The 15,930-nt window shown below is 47.1% G+C and overlaps 1 protein-coding gene across 10 annotated transcripts in view; it reads left to right on the forward strand.

Annotated features, from left to right (window-relative positions):
- The window catches only part of COL26A1 (collagen type XXVI alpha 1 chain), a 172,285-nt gene that overhangs the window by 120,095 nt on the left and 36,260 nt on the right, over nucleotides 1–15,930 (forward strand). For all 10 annotated transcript variants that reach the window (XM_015295991.4, XM_046902565.1, XM_015295986.4 and 7 more), the window contains one exon: nucleotides 9,590–9,651. In XM_015295991.4, the coding sequence (XP_015151477.2) occupies nucleotides 9,590–9,651 (62 nt within the window). The remainder of the gene's footprint in view (nucleotides 1–9,589; nucleotides 9,652–15,930) is intronic.

Raw genomic sequence — 15,930 nt, forward strand, 5'->3', positions numbered from 1 at the left:
GAGCCATTGCTATTGCTGTTACGGGGTGTTGCATACACAGGAATCCCCATTTATTGATAAGAAAGCCATTCCCGTGGCTGTGAGCGAACGAGAGCCTGGCAGCTGTTCAGCATGGAGTCAATTTGCAAAGTTTAAAGGATGTGTAGGCTGTGATGGTTTGGGTTCGAGCAGTTCGCTTGGGTGAAGTGCTTGAGAGTGTCTTCCAGAGACCTTTCACGCAGAAGGATGAACGCAACCCGTTAAGAGATTTAAGTACCCTCGTGTTTCCTGATTGCAGCACCGGGGCTGAACTCTCAGTGGCTGTGAAATCTGGGAGCATTTTTGGCTTGCGGGAGAACTCTGCTTGTGTGAAACTGAGATGTGCCAGCATCACCCCTGATGCCAGAGGTGGTGGGCACCGGTAACCATGCCCTGTGCCTCTCAATCCTCTGGCTGCGTGATGATAAAGCCCTGATTGGAGCTTATTTTCCAGTGTATTGTTGCTCAGGAGTAGTGCTTGGTGCTGCTGTAGGAAGGTATGGGGTTGGGGTGGGATGAGGGTTCCCTGCAGACGGATTGTGCCATTCTACCGCTGTCCGGTTTGGTCTCGGAGGCTCTGTGTGTTTTCTCTGTTCCTCATCACTGCTCAGAGAGATGTTCAGGATTCACTCCCAAATCTTCCACAGCTGTCAGAGTGGCACAACACTGGAGCTGAGCACATGTGGTGACAGGTATGAGAGGAGGTGGGCTGATGGACAGCCTTACCCAGTGCTTGCCACGTGCTGGGAGAAATCCCCCCTGGTTCTGGGCCTCCATTCCTGGGTCTAAAAGTGCCATTTTTAGGAGAATTTCAAGGTGGGGGCAACCACCGGCATAATATCTGATAGGAAACACGTGGGAGTTCTTGTTACCACGTAGATGTCAAAAGTCAGACCGAGCACAAATAAGCACGTGGTGGATAAGGGCTTGGTTGCACCAGGAATGGTGTGGATGCTCAGGTTGGTGAGTTTGGAGTTAAAGGAAAAGGGTGAAGGAGTTCTGGAAAAATCTGTGGTTCGGCACAGCATTATGGATGTTTTCTGATTTTTTTTTTTCCATCCGAAAGTCAATTAGAAATGTAGCCTGGCACAGCTGTTTTGAAGCTGAAAATGAAACATGCCTGGCTGACCCCAACTGGATATCTCCTTCACTCATTGCTCTTCATCCGGAAGTTACCATTGAAACAACACAAAACAAAAGAGTCCTCTATGCAGCCTTGTGCTAGCCACTAATGGGTGGCAACTGTTACCTTGTTCCTCCTCTTATGGGGTCCAGATGATATTGGGATCTCTGGGGCTGTGGACTCCCTCGTGTCCCCAAGAACTGGGAGAACTTAGGCAGAGAAGTGATCCTCGAGAGGCTGAGAGTGGTAGGACTGCTTGCTGTGATGGGTGCTCGTGGTGCTGCGTGGGAGAGTGGGAGGTGCGTCTTGGCTGAAGGACACCAGTGCCAAATGTGCTGGATGGAGAAGTGGCGCATCCTGCATTGAACATGGTTATGGGTTGCAGGGACTTTTTGCAGAGAGCAGGCATCTAACCCTAGAGGTGTCTTTATTCCTTGCAGTCTGAAGTGTAATAAAACTCAAAGCAGAGGTAGAACTGATGTCAGTAATCCAAACTGGCAGCGAGATGCATATTTTCAATACAGTGGTTAGCCTTGGATGCAGTTTGCGAAGGAAACCTAGGCTGTCTGGCTCTAAAGCATCTCTCTGAGAGACAAAGTCCAGCTAACATACATAGTTTGGCTCAGGACCGTGAGAGATCCCCGACCTGCGATGCACAGGTGTGGGGCTGACATTGCAGGAGTCCCTGCAGAGCTTGTGGTGAGCCTCGATTCCTTTTGTCCTGTCTGCTTCCTTGTTTCACGTTACGCCGTGCCACATCTTGACTGCATTTTTCCCCCATCACTTCTCCCAGCAGGGAAGGAAAGCAGCCTCTGGACGTGAGACTCTCCCAGTTAGGGGGTGAGTTTGCAGGGCTGTGTGATTCTGCACTTGGATTGGGGTCAGTGAGGCATTAAATGTTCCTACAGCACGGAGGAACAAAGGAATGAGGCTGGCCCTATGGCTGTGGGGATCAGACATGGGATTTTGTCATTGGTGGGAAGCAGGGCACAGACAGGAGGATGTTGGCACTTGGCTTGCTTGGCAGGGAGGCTTTGGGCTCCCTGACTTCAGTTCAGAGATGCTTAATCTCCCTGCATATAGCCATATAAGAAGTTACCCAGAGAAGCAGCAGATCCCCTATGCCTGGAGCCATTCACAGCCAGGTTGGAGTGCCCAAGGCAGTCTGAGCTGCAAACAGCCCATGACAGGGGGTTTGGAGCTTGATGATCTTTCAGGTCCCTCCAACCCAAGCCATTCTATGGTTCCATACCTTGCTGTGGGAAGTTTGTCCATGTCTGTTCCATGGCTTATTTTGTGTGGGTATGTTTTACATCTGGTTGGGATCTAAGGCTCCAGCAAGACCTGTGCACACCTCCATGCCCAGCAGCATGGTACCAGGAGCACCATCTTCTGCAACCCCATAGAGCCTTGCTGCTGAAGGAAAATTCCTTCTTACTGGGGTCATTTCAGTCTTCAGGATGCACTACTAAAATGTCCGTGGTGCTTCTAAAAATAATGGATAATATATTTCTAGCAAAATGCATTGCATCAAAATCCAGCCGTTCCCTGCTCAGCCTTGCCGTGACAGACAGAGATGGATGGAAGACGGATCTCTCAGCTCAGGGCTGCCTATGAATAAATGATTGTGATCTAATTCCATCTGCTAACAGAGCACAGGCCGAACTGCAAAATAGATCCTTGGCACTGTGATAGAGCACAAATCCCCAGGCTGAGAGCAATTATGTATAAAATTAGTTGGTGGTGTGGGAGTATGCATGTGTGAAATGTTAAACAAAACAACGTGAGTGGTGTGAGCTGCTTAGGAATAGAGCTGGGTGAAAAATGGAGGGGTTTTTTGGGGGTTCATTTGCCAGACCAACAAAAAATTGGAAAGAAAAATGATTTGGGATGAAGTGAAATGAAAATATTTAGGGTTTTTTAATATATATTTTTTATTTTTAGATATTTATTTGCATATTTATTTAGTTTGATGCAGCATAATGAGTAAAGTATGCTTTGGGGTCAATCCAGATTGTTTCCTTTGACCCAAAGTGAACTATTTAGTTTCACTTAAGGTTATTTCATCAGTTCATTTCATTTGTAATTTAGGTGAATTTTGAAATAAATGCCATTTTGAGAACAAAGACCAGAAGAGGTCATTAAGAAACTATGAAAATCATTTTAGAAAAATCTGGAGAAAATACTGCAGAATTTGGTTTATAAAGTGGCACCCATTTTTTTTCCCCCCACTCAAGGCCATGTATCAGATTTTTCTGTATTCTCAATTAGTAGTTATTACATTTTGTGATAAAATTCCTTCCCTTTCCCCTTCCCTTTCCCCTTCCCTTTCCCCTTCCCTTTCCCCTTCCCTTTCCCCTTCCCTTTCCCCTTCCCTTTCCCCTTCCCTTTCCCCTTCCCTTTCCCCTTCCCTTTCCCCTTCCCTTTCCCCTTCCCTTTCCCCTTCCCTTCCCCCTTCCCTTTCCCCTTCCCTTCCCCCTTCCCTTTCCCCTTCCCTTTCCCCTTCCCTTTCCCCTTCCCTTTCCCCTTCCCTTTCCCCTTCCCTTTCCCCTTCCCCCATTCCCTTCCTCTTTCCTTATTATGAGGACACTTCTCATTCACACAACGTCATAATAACTACAAAAAGCTTGCTTTTTTCAGGCAAAAAACAATCTCTTTCCTTTTTTAAGAAGGTAGAAGAAAGACATGAAAATTACGTATGAATATTTTATGAGCAGAAAACGTTCAGATAGCACATCTCATAAGGGCAAATGGAGCTGCCTCTTAAATATAGCCAGTAAAGTTTAGGGTAAGGGTTATTATAATGGATGTATATATATATATATGTATATATACACATACATATATATATATGTATATTAGTGAGAAAGATCACAAACAGAAATGTTGACAGTGATGGGGGTCTCCTAGAAGAGATGTTGGATTATCTAAATGATGCTAAACCTGCAAAAATATTCTAGAAATGTGCTGTTTCCTATTGATGGGCAGCTCAATAATTTACAGTTTATGAATGAAACCGAAACTTTGCATTCTGTAAAATCCTGATGTCAAAACTGGGAGAGAGCAGAACGTGGTCAGTGAGATCTCTGAATGTCTCTGAGCCTCAGGTTCCTGACTTGGGGAATAGTTTGATCACAGTAATGGCTCTTTCAGTGCTGCTGGTGAACTCAGAGATATCGTGTGTTGAAAGTGAGAGCCTTCTGGTTTTGGGTACTTGTGTGATTCAGAAAGGGGCTGAGAAGACATGGTCATAACCTGAAGTGCTGGGGATAGGAGGGACGCGGTGAGCTCCATGTATCCCTGTTGGGTGCCTTGGGTGGATCGCAGCATCTCTGCCATGTGAGGCCCCAGCAGGACCCCACTGCTCACCCAGCCCATGGCTCCCATTCCCCCTGCAGCCCCATGGCTCCCAGCCATGCACTCCCCTTCTCCTCCCGTGGCTGCTGTCAGCCCGGTGCCCTCCACGTGCTCCAGCTCCGTTCCAGAGCCATAGACATGACTGATACCAAACAAATACAATTAATAAAGTCTATCTAGCCAACATCTGACTCTCATTAGAGGAAACGTGTTGAAAAAACAGATCCCAGGTTGGCTGTGATTTATGGCTTGGGCCTGCTATCCTTCACGAGCACTGGCGAAAGCTATTGCAAAGGGCCAGAACATAAACTACTTAGGGAAACTCAGTATCCATGTAAGGAGGCTGGAAGGGTCAAATCAGACAAATTAAAGAGGGGTGGATGTGCAAGCTGGGCTGGCTGTCCCCCACCGAGGGCCACCTAGGCAGGCGCAGGAGGTCTGTGCTCACATTTCTGCTGTGGAATTTGACTTGAAATTTCTTCTGGTGCCTGAAAATGACACTGCTTCGTTGTTTTTATTTCCTCCGGCTCAGCTGTGTGCACGTGTGTGGGAGCAAGTGGATGGAAGGGGCACTGGTCCAGTGGTTCATTGTGAGTGTCCAAGGATAACATCTCTGGTGGGGTTTCACACTGACGCTGAGATTTGGATGACGTGGGGGTGGTGATGGTGCTGTTGTCACCTGAGGAAGCCACGTTGCTGTTCCACTGCTGCATTCTGGATGTCTTTGTCACTTCTCATCCCCTGTCTGCTCACCAAGTTGACAGTAGAAGTTCGTGGTGCTTCCTGCTCCCCTCGGGAGTTTTCAGCTTCGTTCTTTCCTCCTTGCAAAGGAACACCGTTGCCTGGATTAATGTAACTGACTTTACTGATGCTCTTCCAGATTTGTTCAGAGACTACTGGACGATGACATTTTCTCCAGACTGGGCCATACTCAACTTGTGTGTTTGGGATTTGTAGCACCGTGCGCTCCAAACCGCCCCGTTGCATGGCAAGGTTTGACTTCCAAGTAATGGCAAAATATGACCTAGAAAAATCTGGCTGCAAAGGTTTTATTTGTTTAAACAAAGGCGTTGTGATTCCAGAATTCTCTCCCCTTTCATATGCTATAAACCACCTCCTCCACCTCCTCTCTGAAATATGAATTTTGGAGCAATCTATCATGAAAAAGAGAGGCAGAGCCTTGATCCCTTGACTTCAGTTGAGCTGTGCAATTTATATCTACTGAGCATCTGGCTGCAGGAAAACCAAAAGCCCTTTTAATATTCTGCAGAGACTCTGGGTATACAAATGAGCGTGGGCTGTCAGAGCTGAGAAATGGGGCAGTGATGCCAAGAGGTTTCTTTGCCATTTCACAGCACTCTCTGACCTGCGGCCCCCTGTTGGAAGTTGGCCTGACAATTTTACTCCCTTCAGTGCCACTGTGATAATGATGCTGAAATCATCCCCGTTGGTATACAGCTGTTATCACACCTTTTTTGTTAATTCAGGCGAGGAGCTGGAAGACTTGTGGGGCTTTCAGCCTTGAGCAGACAGAATGTGCAACTGTTTAATCATGAAATTAAGCGAAGTAGGAATGCCAAGTGTAGCAGGACACCTTCAGGAGGATGTTCAGTGCTGTCCATCGCTTGTCATAGGAGCAGATCCAGAGCCTGGTGCCTGTTTGTGCAGCACTGGTGGTTTCATTGAAGACTGACCAAATGCAGCAGCCTTTGGATCGGAGCTCAGTGGGTCGCCACCAATATGGGGTGTGCGACCTGCTGTCTTCCAGCACACTGAGTCTATCTCCTCTATGGTATTTTGCATCTTCCCTGTCCCTCTCATTGTGCTGCTTTACCCACATAGCCAGAGTGGGACCAGAGGGCAGGAAGGCAGAGCTGGGCTATGGCAGTGACAGCGAGAAGCTATGGAGACAGAGTGGGTGACACATGATGCTCCGGTACGGTCCCGTGGTTGTTATCTCAATTATTTATCCTCCCTGCTGGAATATTTCTGAAACAAATCCTACCATGTGTTTTAAGGTTGGACTTCACAGAGTGACATCACAACTCCTTCCTCAGAGTTGAGCTGGAGAAATACAAATCTGCCAACTAGGAATAGGGGGGAAGTAAATGGTGGTTCTGTGTAGCAAGAAGTGATGTATCTCTGTAGAGACAGAAAGCGTCTGCTCTGGAGTTTCAGGTCACAGAGCACGTGCATTTGACCCATTGCTATATGCATTGTGGAATGATGATGTGAGATTCTCAGGCTAGCTTTAATGAAGCAGAATGTTTTATCCCTGGTCAGAAAATCTGACTTTACAGTGCCAGGCCTTGGAACCACCCGCCATCAGGATTAAGATAAGAGTAAATATGTAAGTACAGAACAGTTAAGGAAGGTATTTATTGTCTTGATTTCTCACCATCATCCTCAGGCTTTCTACAAAGACAAATAATGACCCCATATCTGGAAATGGCCTGGTCCCTCGTGTGCTGTGAGCAAGCTGTGAATGTGGTTTGTGTATCAGAGGCACTAAGTGTTGGTCTCACTCTCTGAGTCTGTGAGCATCATCCATCTGCTGGTTAGCTAGATAAACGTCAGGGATTTGTTGGCAGGACAATTTTCCTCAGTTAAGCATACTGTTTTGCATTAGGATTTCCACTTTCTGGATTAATTAAATGTCTTTTGGGTCTAGACTAAGTACCTTGGATGTGGATGGGGGTTTCTGGGCACTTTGAGAAGGACAGGATGAAAAGTTCAAATCCAGCTTGGGTGCTCTGTAGTTCTCCTGAGGGAGCTGGGTTACATTTTCCCAGCATTTCCCAGTCATCAGTGATAATAAAGAGGACTTTTAGAGATGCTTCAAGAGCAGAAGGGCTGCTGGGCTGGTGCTAGTCGGAGTGCCCACCTCTTGGGCTGCTTCGCCCTGCACACAGGGGTGGTACAAGCCCTTTTTGTGAAGCGAGCTCTCCAAACAGAGCTTGAATTATCAACATGTCTCAAAATCGACACCAGAGGTGGTTTTCAGGCAGTTCAAGCCAGTCTCTCTGAAACCTATGGGAGTCATTAGTATGTGCAAGCCAGCAGAAGGGAGAATAGGACTCCATATTTTATTAGCTCTGTAACACATCTGGTACGCCTTTTGGCTCTTGGGAGCCCTGGATTTATTTTCCCTTATCTTTCTATGGGGATGAACAAGATCAAAAGCATGAAGCTGGTTGCACACAGAGCATAACTCGCCGTTCTGCACACTGCAGGCAGATCCAGACCAAACAAGTCCAGACAAACCCGTTTCCTTCCCGATGGGACAATGCACCTATGGCACTCGTGGATCCGTGCACCAGCTCAGACCAAAAAATGCTGTTGTCCAGGATCAGTTGTGGAGAATAACAATAAGCAAATGTGATATGTTGTTAGAAGAAAGTCCATGTCAGCATTGACCTGTGAGGAAATCTCTCCATCGAAGCATGCGTGAGCCATCAGATGCTTTGTTTGCAAAATGTCCAGCAGTTGGAAGCTGTGTGTCTGACCCCTTTGGGGAACTGCTCAGCTCCCCAGGGAGGGTTTCTGTGATCCTATGGGGTCAAGGAGAGAATTTCTTTGGAAGGTTTATGCAGCGGGGTGTTGGTTGCTGTTAGTACTCAAGCAATCTTCTTGGGCTGTAAATCACTGCTGAGGAACAGCCAAACTTCCTGGCCCTCCAAGCCACGTACTAAAATCTTTGTATGGCCGAGAGCCATCAGTGCATACCATGTGCTCCATAAAACCGGGAGGCATTTGTGGGCGAGGATCTGAGAGGTTCCTCGGGGGTCCTCATGCAGAAGGGGACATGGCTTGTTAGGGGTGACAGCTGAGTGCCGGGTGTCCTGATGGTAGTTGGGTAGGGCACAGCCCACGTTCACCTGAACATACGTCCCATTCCTCTCCATAGTGGGGTTACTCAGCATCCTCTGCATCAGCGCAACCTCCTCGGAGCCACACCTGCACAGTTTGTTCAATGGCTCAAGAATTACGGGTCAGCCTCCCCAGCCCCATGGAAATACCAGGAATAAGTGCTGCTTCAGTGGCCCTTAAGAGCCCAGAAACGCACTCAGAGATGTGCATCTCCTCTCTGGGATGTGAGCTGGTGGTGATTCATCACCTGAGCATGGATAGTTTACTTTCTGTAATGCTTTATGTTGCAAGTCATTTTCCCTTTTTAAAACCAGTTGAGCTTCAGAAGTTGTGATAGGTGAGTGGACCGTCTGGAAAGCTTCTCTGCTCACTGGGAGCAGGCATCCAGCACTGCTGCGAAGTGCTGGGAAAGCTCTTGGTGATTAAATCTCTGGTCAGGGCTTCATCCTCCTTCACTCACTTTAAAACTGCTGAAATGAAAACAGAGGCAAAGCAGCAGGCCTCCTGTTTAGATAAGTGATGTCCTTTGTACCAAGGAATCGTTTTAAACAGCACTCAGAGCCCATTAAGCAAACGTTTGTTCTTGGTAAGGCATCCTGTCAAGACCCCTTTGGTGGCTGCTGCCTATCAGTTGCTTCTATGCAGCAAAGTGAGATGGAAACCACTTCATGCCTCAGCCCAGGGGTCGGTTTTGGTTTTTCTTGCTGTTGCTGAGGCTGATGAGTTGCTGTGGGAGTGGTTACAGAGTCTGGGGACGCATCGGGACCCCGCAGAGATGGGGGCTCTCTACGTGCATTGCTTCCTTCAGTATTTCAGCAGGATTGGAGCAGTGGCTGTGCAGCCTGGTGTCCTGAGGTGGGAGCACAGCCCCTCCACTGCCACCAGCAACAGAACACATCTCTGCTGACGGTAACAGGTCATAGTGGTTGGCAGCATAAAAAATCCTAAAACTCATTTTTCTCCCCATACCTTCTGCCCATTGGGAACCTGGTTTTACACTGCAGCACTGAACAGCCCCAACCAATGTTTGAGGAAACGTGGCTGTGGCTGCTTACCTGCACACTGGCCTCAGTTGCTTATTTTCTTCTCTGCATAAGTGATCTTAAAGCACTTTGCTGTGTGCTTTGGATTGAAAAGGGACCTGGGCCTGCAGAGTGGAAACTATGGATGAAAATGCAAAGTGAATAAAGATCTCACATGATTTTGTTTTGTTCTTTCCAGAATGCATGAACTGCACAAGACTAGCAGATATGACCGAGAGGCTGAACACGCTTGAGGCCAAGGTAAGGATGTGCCTTTATTCTTCTGTTTGGCAAAGGATTTCCAGGAGTTGCTGGAGGAGAAGGTGGGGAATTGGCAGCCCTTGGAGAGATGAGGAGTCTGTCCTTCTGTCTGTGCAGCCAGCAGGGACAGCAATGCTCAGCTGGTGTGCACTGAGACGGGACGTGAAGCAGGGATTCCCTTGGCTCAGGAAAGAAGTAGGCTCCTATTCTGTTCTCACTCACTCGAATGCCTTGTGGAACATTACCAAGCAGAGCACAGACCAGAGCAGTACAGGTTTGCGGATTTCTGTGAGAACAGTTGTTCAGCCTGCTCTTCAGTTGCCATCCATTCCTGTGGTTTCAGCCCTTTTCTCAAACAGGGGAGGCTTTTACGCACAATTGAGTGGAAAAAAATGCTAAGGGGAGACCTTCACATTGTGCTTTTTTCCCGTGAATCGTTTTAATTTCTACCTACTGGGATTCAGATGAGCTGTTCCAGTCTAGCTACAGAGAAGCTGAGTCAGTCGGTCCGCTTTGATTTGGGGTCCCTCGGTGCCAGCCCCATCCTGGCTGTTGGATGTGGTGCTTTGGTTCCTTTAAGGCATGCGCTGCTGTTATTATTCATTAACAGATGGTTATCAGTGACATAAAAGAATTTGGGGAGAAACCTTTGGTGGGGGGAGGTTGGATGTGTGGTGATTTTGAGGCCAGTGCATGATAGTCTGGTAATTTGGGAATTGTCTGAGCTGAAATGAAGTGAGCAATGTTGTCTGGAACTTCCTCAAAGCCTTCGCAGTTATATTTCACTTCAGGGAAAATGAAAGGGGAGGGGGGATGAAATTGTGGGGAATTGTGAATTGTTCGAGTGGAAACAACTGTTGTAGTGCAAAGGACAGAGCTGAGCTGGGCTGCGTTTCAGCGCAGCGGGACCTGGCAGGTGGGTGTTCTTTGGCAGCAGTGAGCTGGAGGCGTTGGGAGAGGAAAGGGGCTGGTGACCGACCTCTGTGCATGCAGTCCTGAGTCCAAGTAAGACAAGGACCAGCCTCGGAGAGATGTAAATCAGCCCTCCCAAGCTCAGTCTTCGGCCAGCTCTACCTTCCTTCCCTTTCCAGGGCTTTCTTCGTTTGACTCACTGGAAATTCATAACTAAGGCCTTGTTCTGAAGTCCTGACAGCAGAGGACCTGGACTCTGCTTGCTTGCCTCAGACAGCAAAGTGTAAGAGGCTAAACCCAACTTTCACCATGGGCCTGGCAGGACCTGGTGGAGTGGGAGGCAGCTCCTGTCTGCCCAGACCCCCTCAAGAATTCTTAGCCCACACATGAAAGTACACCCAGGTCAGCAGGTTTGTTGTACAGATACAAAGGTGGCTTAAATCAGGTGTATAAAGTTCTTGTCACCTCAGAGCAGACTGCTCTCTGGTGTTGGCACCACTTGCCCAGTGCCCATGGTATTTGGGAAGTGCTGCTTGCTTGCCTTCTGCATGGGGCCCTGCTGAAGGCAGGAACACATCTCCTGCTCTAACCTGGGGCACTTGTGCAGCAAATGGCATTGTGCCCTGCTTGGCAGACCTGATGTGTTCTCTCAGAAAGGCTTTGTGTGTTGGCAGCCGTCATGCTGCATACCGCTCTGCATTTGAGAGGGAGCATTTGAGAGGGAGCACTGAGCTGTCAGCCAGTAGACACAGTGCTGACAGCTGAAGGCTTTGCCATCCTGTGAACCCTTTGACATGAGGACAGTGAGGCAGATGTATGCGAGGTCCAGTGCCAAGATGGAACCAGCTGGACCCTTGAAGAGTTTTGGTGCCATGTCCAAGCAAAGCCCACCTTCTCCCCACCTTCCTGAGCCTGGGACTTTGCATAACTCACACTTACAGCTCATGGAGTGACAGTCTCCTGCCAGAAGAATTACTTGAATGCAAAGACCAGCTGTGGCCCTCCAAGACTCCAGGTAACTGGAAACCATGCTGAACCACAGAGTGAATCAGCTGGTGGAGCCACTGAACTCAACAGACATGGGGCACTTTGGTGGTGATGGTCTTTGGCAGCTCCATCAGCTGATCCTGGTCTCTGTGTTTTAGTGCCACATCACTGTGCAGTCCCAGGCACCTTGTATTGCTGAGTGAACACTGCCACTGGAGGCTTGTCTGGCTTGCAGGAGGACTGCTGTCATCTGTTTTAGCCACGTGCTTCTAAATGTGAGCATTTGTGTGTGACACCTCATCTTCACTGTAGTTTGAAAAGTTACAGCTTGGAACACTCCCATTTCCAACTTGACCTTTCTCTAGCTAGTTATATTCATTTATTTCTTAGTCAGTCACAAAAGCAAGGAAAATCCCTGAGCTCTGGGGAGATAATGAGGCAATTTATGTTGTTGTTGAGATGGGTTTCCTTCTGTCTTGACTATGGTCCCGCAGAGACCTAAGTTGTGAGCAAAGCTCATCAAAGGGTTTACTTTTATGGAGGGAAATGAGTTATCTGTTTATACTGTGATGTGCTAAAGATAATATATCTGGTAGAAGAGCATCTTCTTCAGCACAGCCTAACAGTGATGATATTCATCTGCTGACTTCCACTTTGTTTGATGAGCTGTGGGTGTAGTGCAAAAAATGATGGTATACAGCAATTAAATGGAGAGTGAAGCAACATTACATGAGCACAGATGCTAAACATAGGAGAAATATGTTGATTCACCCTTTTTTTCCAGGTTAATTTAAGTTCATTTTGATCTACACAAGCAGTGCAGTGACCTCAGTTGTTGCAATTCAATAATTGCTAGCATGGTTGAAAAAGGTGCTTACATTCGTTTAAAACAGTTTGTATTCCTGCTCTGGATGTTGGAGGATTTCTATTTTTCATCAAGTGATGCTCAATAAAGCAGTCCATCGTGTCTTAATATGCCTTTGGTGAAAATGTCCATGGGATAGCAGTTCCCTGGAAGCTCTCAGTCCTGAAAGGTTGAGGAGGCATGTTTTCTTGGATATGAGAAAGTACAGAACTCCTTAGCCCTGCATGGGTTGTGGTTGGAGTGCCCTGCGTGGGAAACCTCGAGATAATCTCTAGGTTATTTATGACAATCCCAAATCAACAGGGAGTCTGCATTCCAGTGATGTGAGGGGGCACTTGCACTTGAAGAGTGTAAATCAGAAAAGGTCACCCATGAATGGCTTTGCTGCTTTTGTCCTTTGGAATTTCAACCCAGCATGACCATGCTGAGCTCAGGGAATGGCCACAGGGAGGAACAGCCCCTCAGTGGAGCTTCAAATAGGTCTGACCGTGATGCGAGGGTATGCACAATGCAGGTGTGTCCTCCAGTGGCTGTGAAGAGTAAGGTATGCTGAACAAGCTAAACAACCATGGAAGAACAGGCTGCAAGTCTGTTGTTTCTTCTTTCACCCCTCCTCTTCTCGAGGCCCCTACAGCTGTCCCCCTAAAGTGGGGATGTAACCAGAAGTGCTCTCATCTCTTTTTATTACAAGGATGAGTTGGTTCATCCAACTTGTAAGATCAGCGTCCAAATGAGGTAATAAAAGTAACGCTCTGATTTTTGTAATATGAGAGTTGGATTAGAAAGTGAGAGGCAAGAAAACAGAGTGGAAAATGACTCATTAGGGATTGGTGCTTACGTTGCCCTTGGGGAGGAGAAGAGACTGAGATGTGGCTGAACTGTGGGGCAGAACAGACTCACCTTATGCCCTCCTTAGCGCTGCTCTAGTCTGTCCTTGTGGCTGTATGAGATGTTTCTGTGTAATGGGAAGTGAAGGGAGATGGAGCCTGGATCCATCCGTATCTCCCTATTCAGAGTTACGTGGAGTTGGCCCCTTCCATTTGCTTGATACTGCAGCCACTGAGTGCCTCAGGTTTGAAAGCTTGGCTGATAGTGTTGAGTTTGAAACCCACAGGCTGTGGGAATGTACATCAGGGAGGATGGTGGAGAGGCTGGAGTTGAGAAAGTGTGCAGGGAAGGACACAAACTACGCCTTCTGCAATCTGCCAATCCTCATTTCTCTCCTATTACATCTTGCCCACCGTGACAACAAGCATCCCATATCCCACTTTTATCTCAAATGAAAAGCTTCTCCTGATGCCACCACACTTTCCCTAGAGCACAGCCCTTCTTTTCTGGCATTCCCAGGACCAGGACTAAGCCCAGATAAACTGCGCTGAAGCTCAAAATTGCTGCAACGTCAGGAGAGACCAGAGCTGCTGCCCACCTCCTGCAGTGCTAGCAGGAGGGCAGGCAGCTGCCTAAAGCTTTCTGCTTAGTTGGTTCTCCACAACCCCAGTTCTTTTTAATGAACTGCACCATGGAGTTATGGGCAGTGGGATATCAATCCCAGCTTTTGGTTGGAGCTGGAGTGCAGCATTTGATCTGAGTTGATATAAGCCAGTCTTATCTCCTGACACCGCTCTGAGAAGTTCATGGCATTTCACTTACAGCTTTAATGCAGGGAGATAACATTACATATCTAGTGTCTGATTGATTCATTGTGTGATTGATAAATGACATGCATATTTTTTGCATGAAAGCAGTCCTTGTAATGTGATTCCCTACGCAGAAGTTTCTGAAGGGTTTTAAAGAAAATCTTTGTGCTGTGCAGAAGTTTGATCAATACATTGCTATTTATATGAAATCACCCCATTTATGTAGAACAGATTACCACACAGCACCTTCACTACCCACGTCTTTTAATTACGAAGCACCATTCCTTGGAGTTTTACTGCAATCGCTGTATGAAATGATTTTCTATCTGCCTGTTCTTCCAAGCAGCTGTCTGTGGTGTTTTATGGGGCTGCCTCTTCCTTCTCTTATAGACACTACAACAATCCCCTGCTGAAGTGTGGAAGTATTTGCAAAACAGAAAATGTTTTGAGGTACTGTGGCCTGGCTAAGGGACTCTAGGAGGTGAAAGCCCAGTGGTTTGGCCGTGAGGCTGAGTGGACAGTAATGGCTGCCTGATATTTGAAGGACCTTTGTGGATATTCCATGTTGGGTATTTGATTGCCACGAGCAGTTATTTGTTTTCCTTCTGTTCTGAACAGGGAGGTAGCTTAGAGCATCTCTGAGTTTCCTGATGACCTGTGCAGAATCTGTTCTTCCACTTCCAACGAAGAACTGAATTTCAGGAGTATTTAGTCTATTTTTATGCAGGTAGTTTTATCTAGGAGCAAGGACAAACTGAAATCAATCCCTGCAAAATGTTTAAATGAGGTGGTGAGTTCCTGTAGTCAGTTAATGTAACAACGACCCTAAGAATAAAACCTTAAAAGTGATTTTTAGGGAGAGATGGTGAAACAAAACTTGGTGGGTGAACTGAACTTCGTATCAAAGGCCTTAATCTGAGCTGCACGTTTTTCAGACCAGCAATACTCATGCTTCTGCTTAGCAGGTACTGGCCTTCCTCTGATGTGAGCATGCCTCTGTCTTTCAAAATGGCAGTTAAAATCCTTTCATTCTCAAGCCTAATAATTTTTGGATCTTATTTCTTATCACTGTTGGATAGAAGGAGAAATCTGTCCCCTGAGACTGTTACATGTGTTTGGCAAATGCTGTAAATAATTTGCCAGAACTACAAAAACACTTAAAGACCTCCCTCTCCACCACCCCATCCTGCCAAGTGTTTTAGTTACAAGTTTGGCATTTTTAGTCAAATGTATTTAATATTTTCATAAAATAACTTCAAACAATTCGATTTTCCTTTAACATACAACTTAATTTGCCAAGCAAGTCCTCTGTCTGCATTAGGAAGTGCTTTTGGTGTGTTTACTGCCTGGGAATATTAAGTTGGCAAGCTTTGGTTTTAAGAGAGGTACTCTTGTGGACAAGAAGTAGGTAATAGCAAGGGAGGTGCACGAGGAGCCTATGAGATGTATGTACTCAGGTCCTTTACTGCATGTTTGGGCACAGGATTAAACTTCCAGTCGGCTCTCAGAAATTCTGGTGGACCTCCACGAGGAAAACAGGATCCAAAAAGTGACTTGGGGTCCTTTTTCCTGACCAGGAAAGAACCGAGCCTCTCATTTTTCCAGCAGTGCTGCTTTCTTCCTGCAGCTCCTCATCTGTAGCCCTGTGCAGGAGAGGAGCACAGAAGGCCACTCAGCCGACTGGAGCTGGCTGATGCGAATGTCTCGACCAGAGCTGAGTGCTTCTCACCTGATGGGAAGCAGAGCTGATCTCAAAGCCATTGCTGGGAACAGATGTTACTTTCTCAGGACTGACTTCATCTCAGGCTGGCCTGGCTCCATGTCCGTAGCACTGCTACATCCCCAGCAGGTGACGAGCAATAAATTGGGCAGAGAGTA

The sequence above is a fragment of the Gallus gallus genome, chromosome 19 (assembly GCF_016699485.2).
Source record: "Gallus gallus isolate bGalGal1 chromosome 19, bGalGal1.mat.broiler.GRCg7b, whole genome shotgun sequence".
Classification (NCBI taxonomy): domain Eukaryota; kingdom Metazoa; phylum Chordata; class Aves; order Galliformes; family Phasianidae; genus Gallus; species Gallus gallus.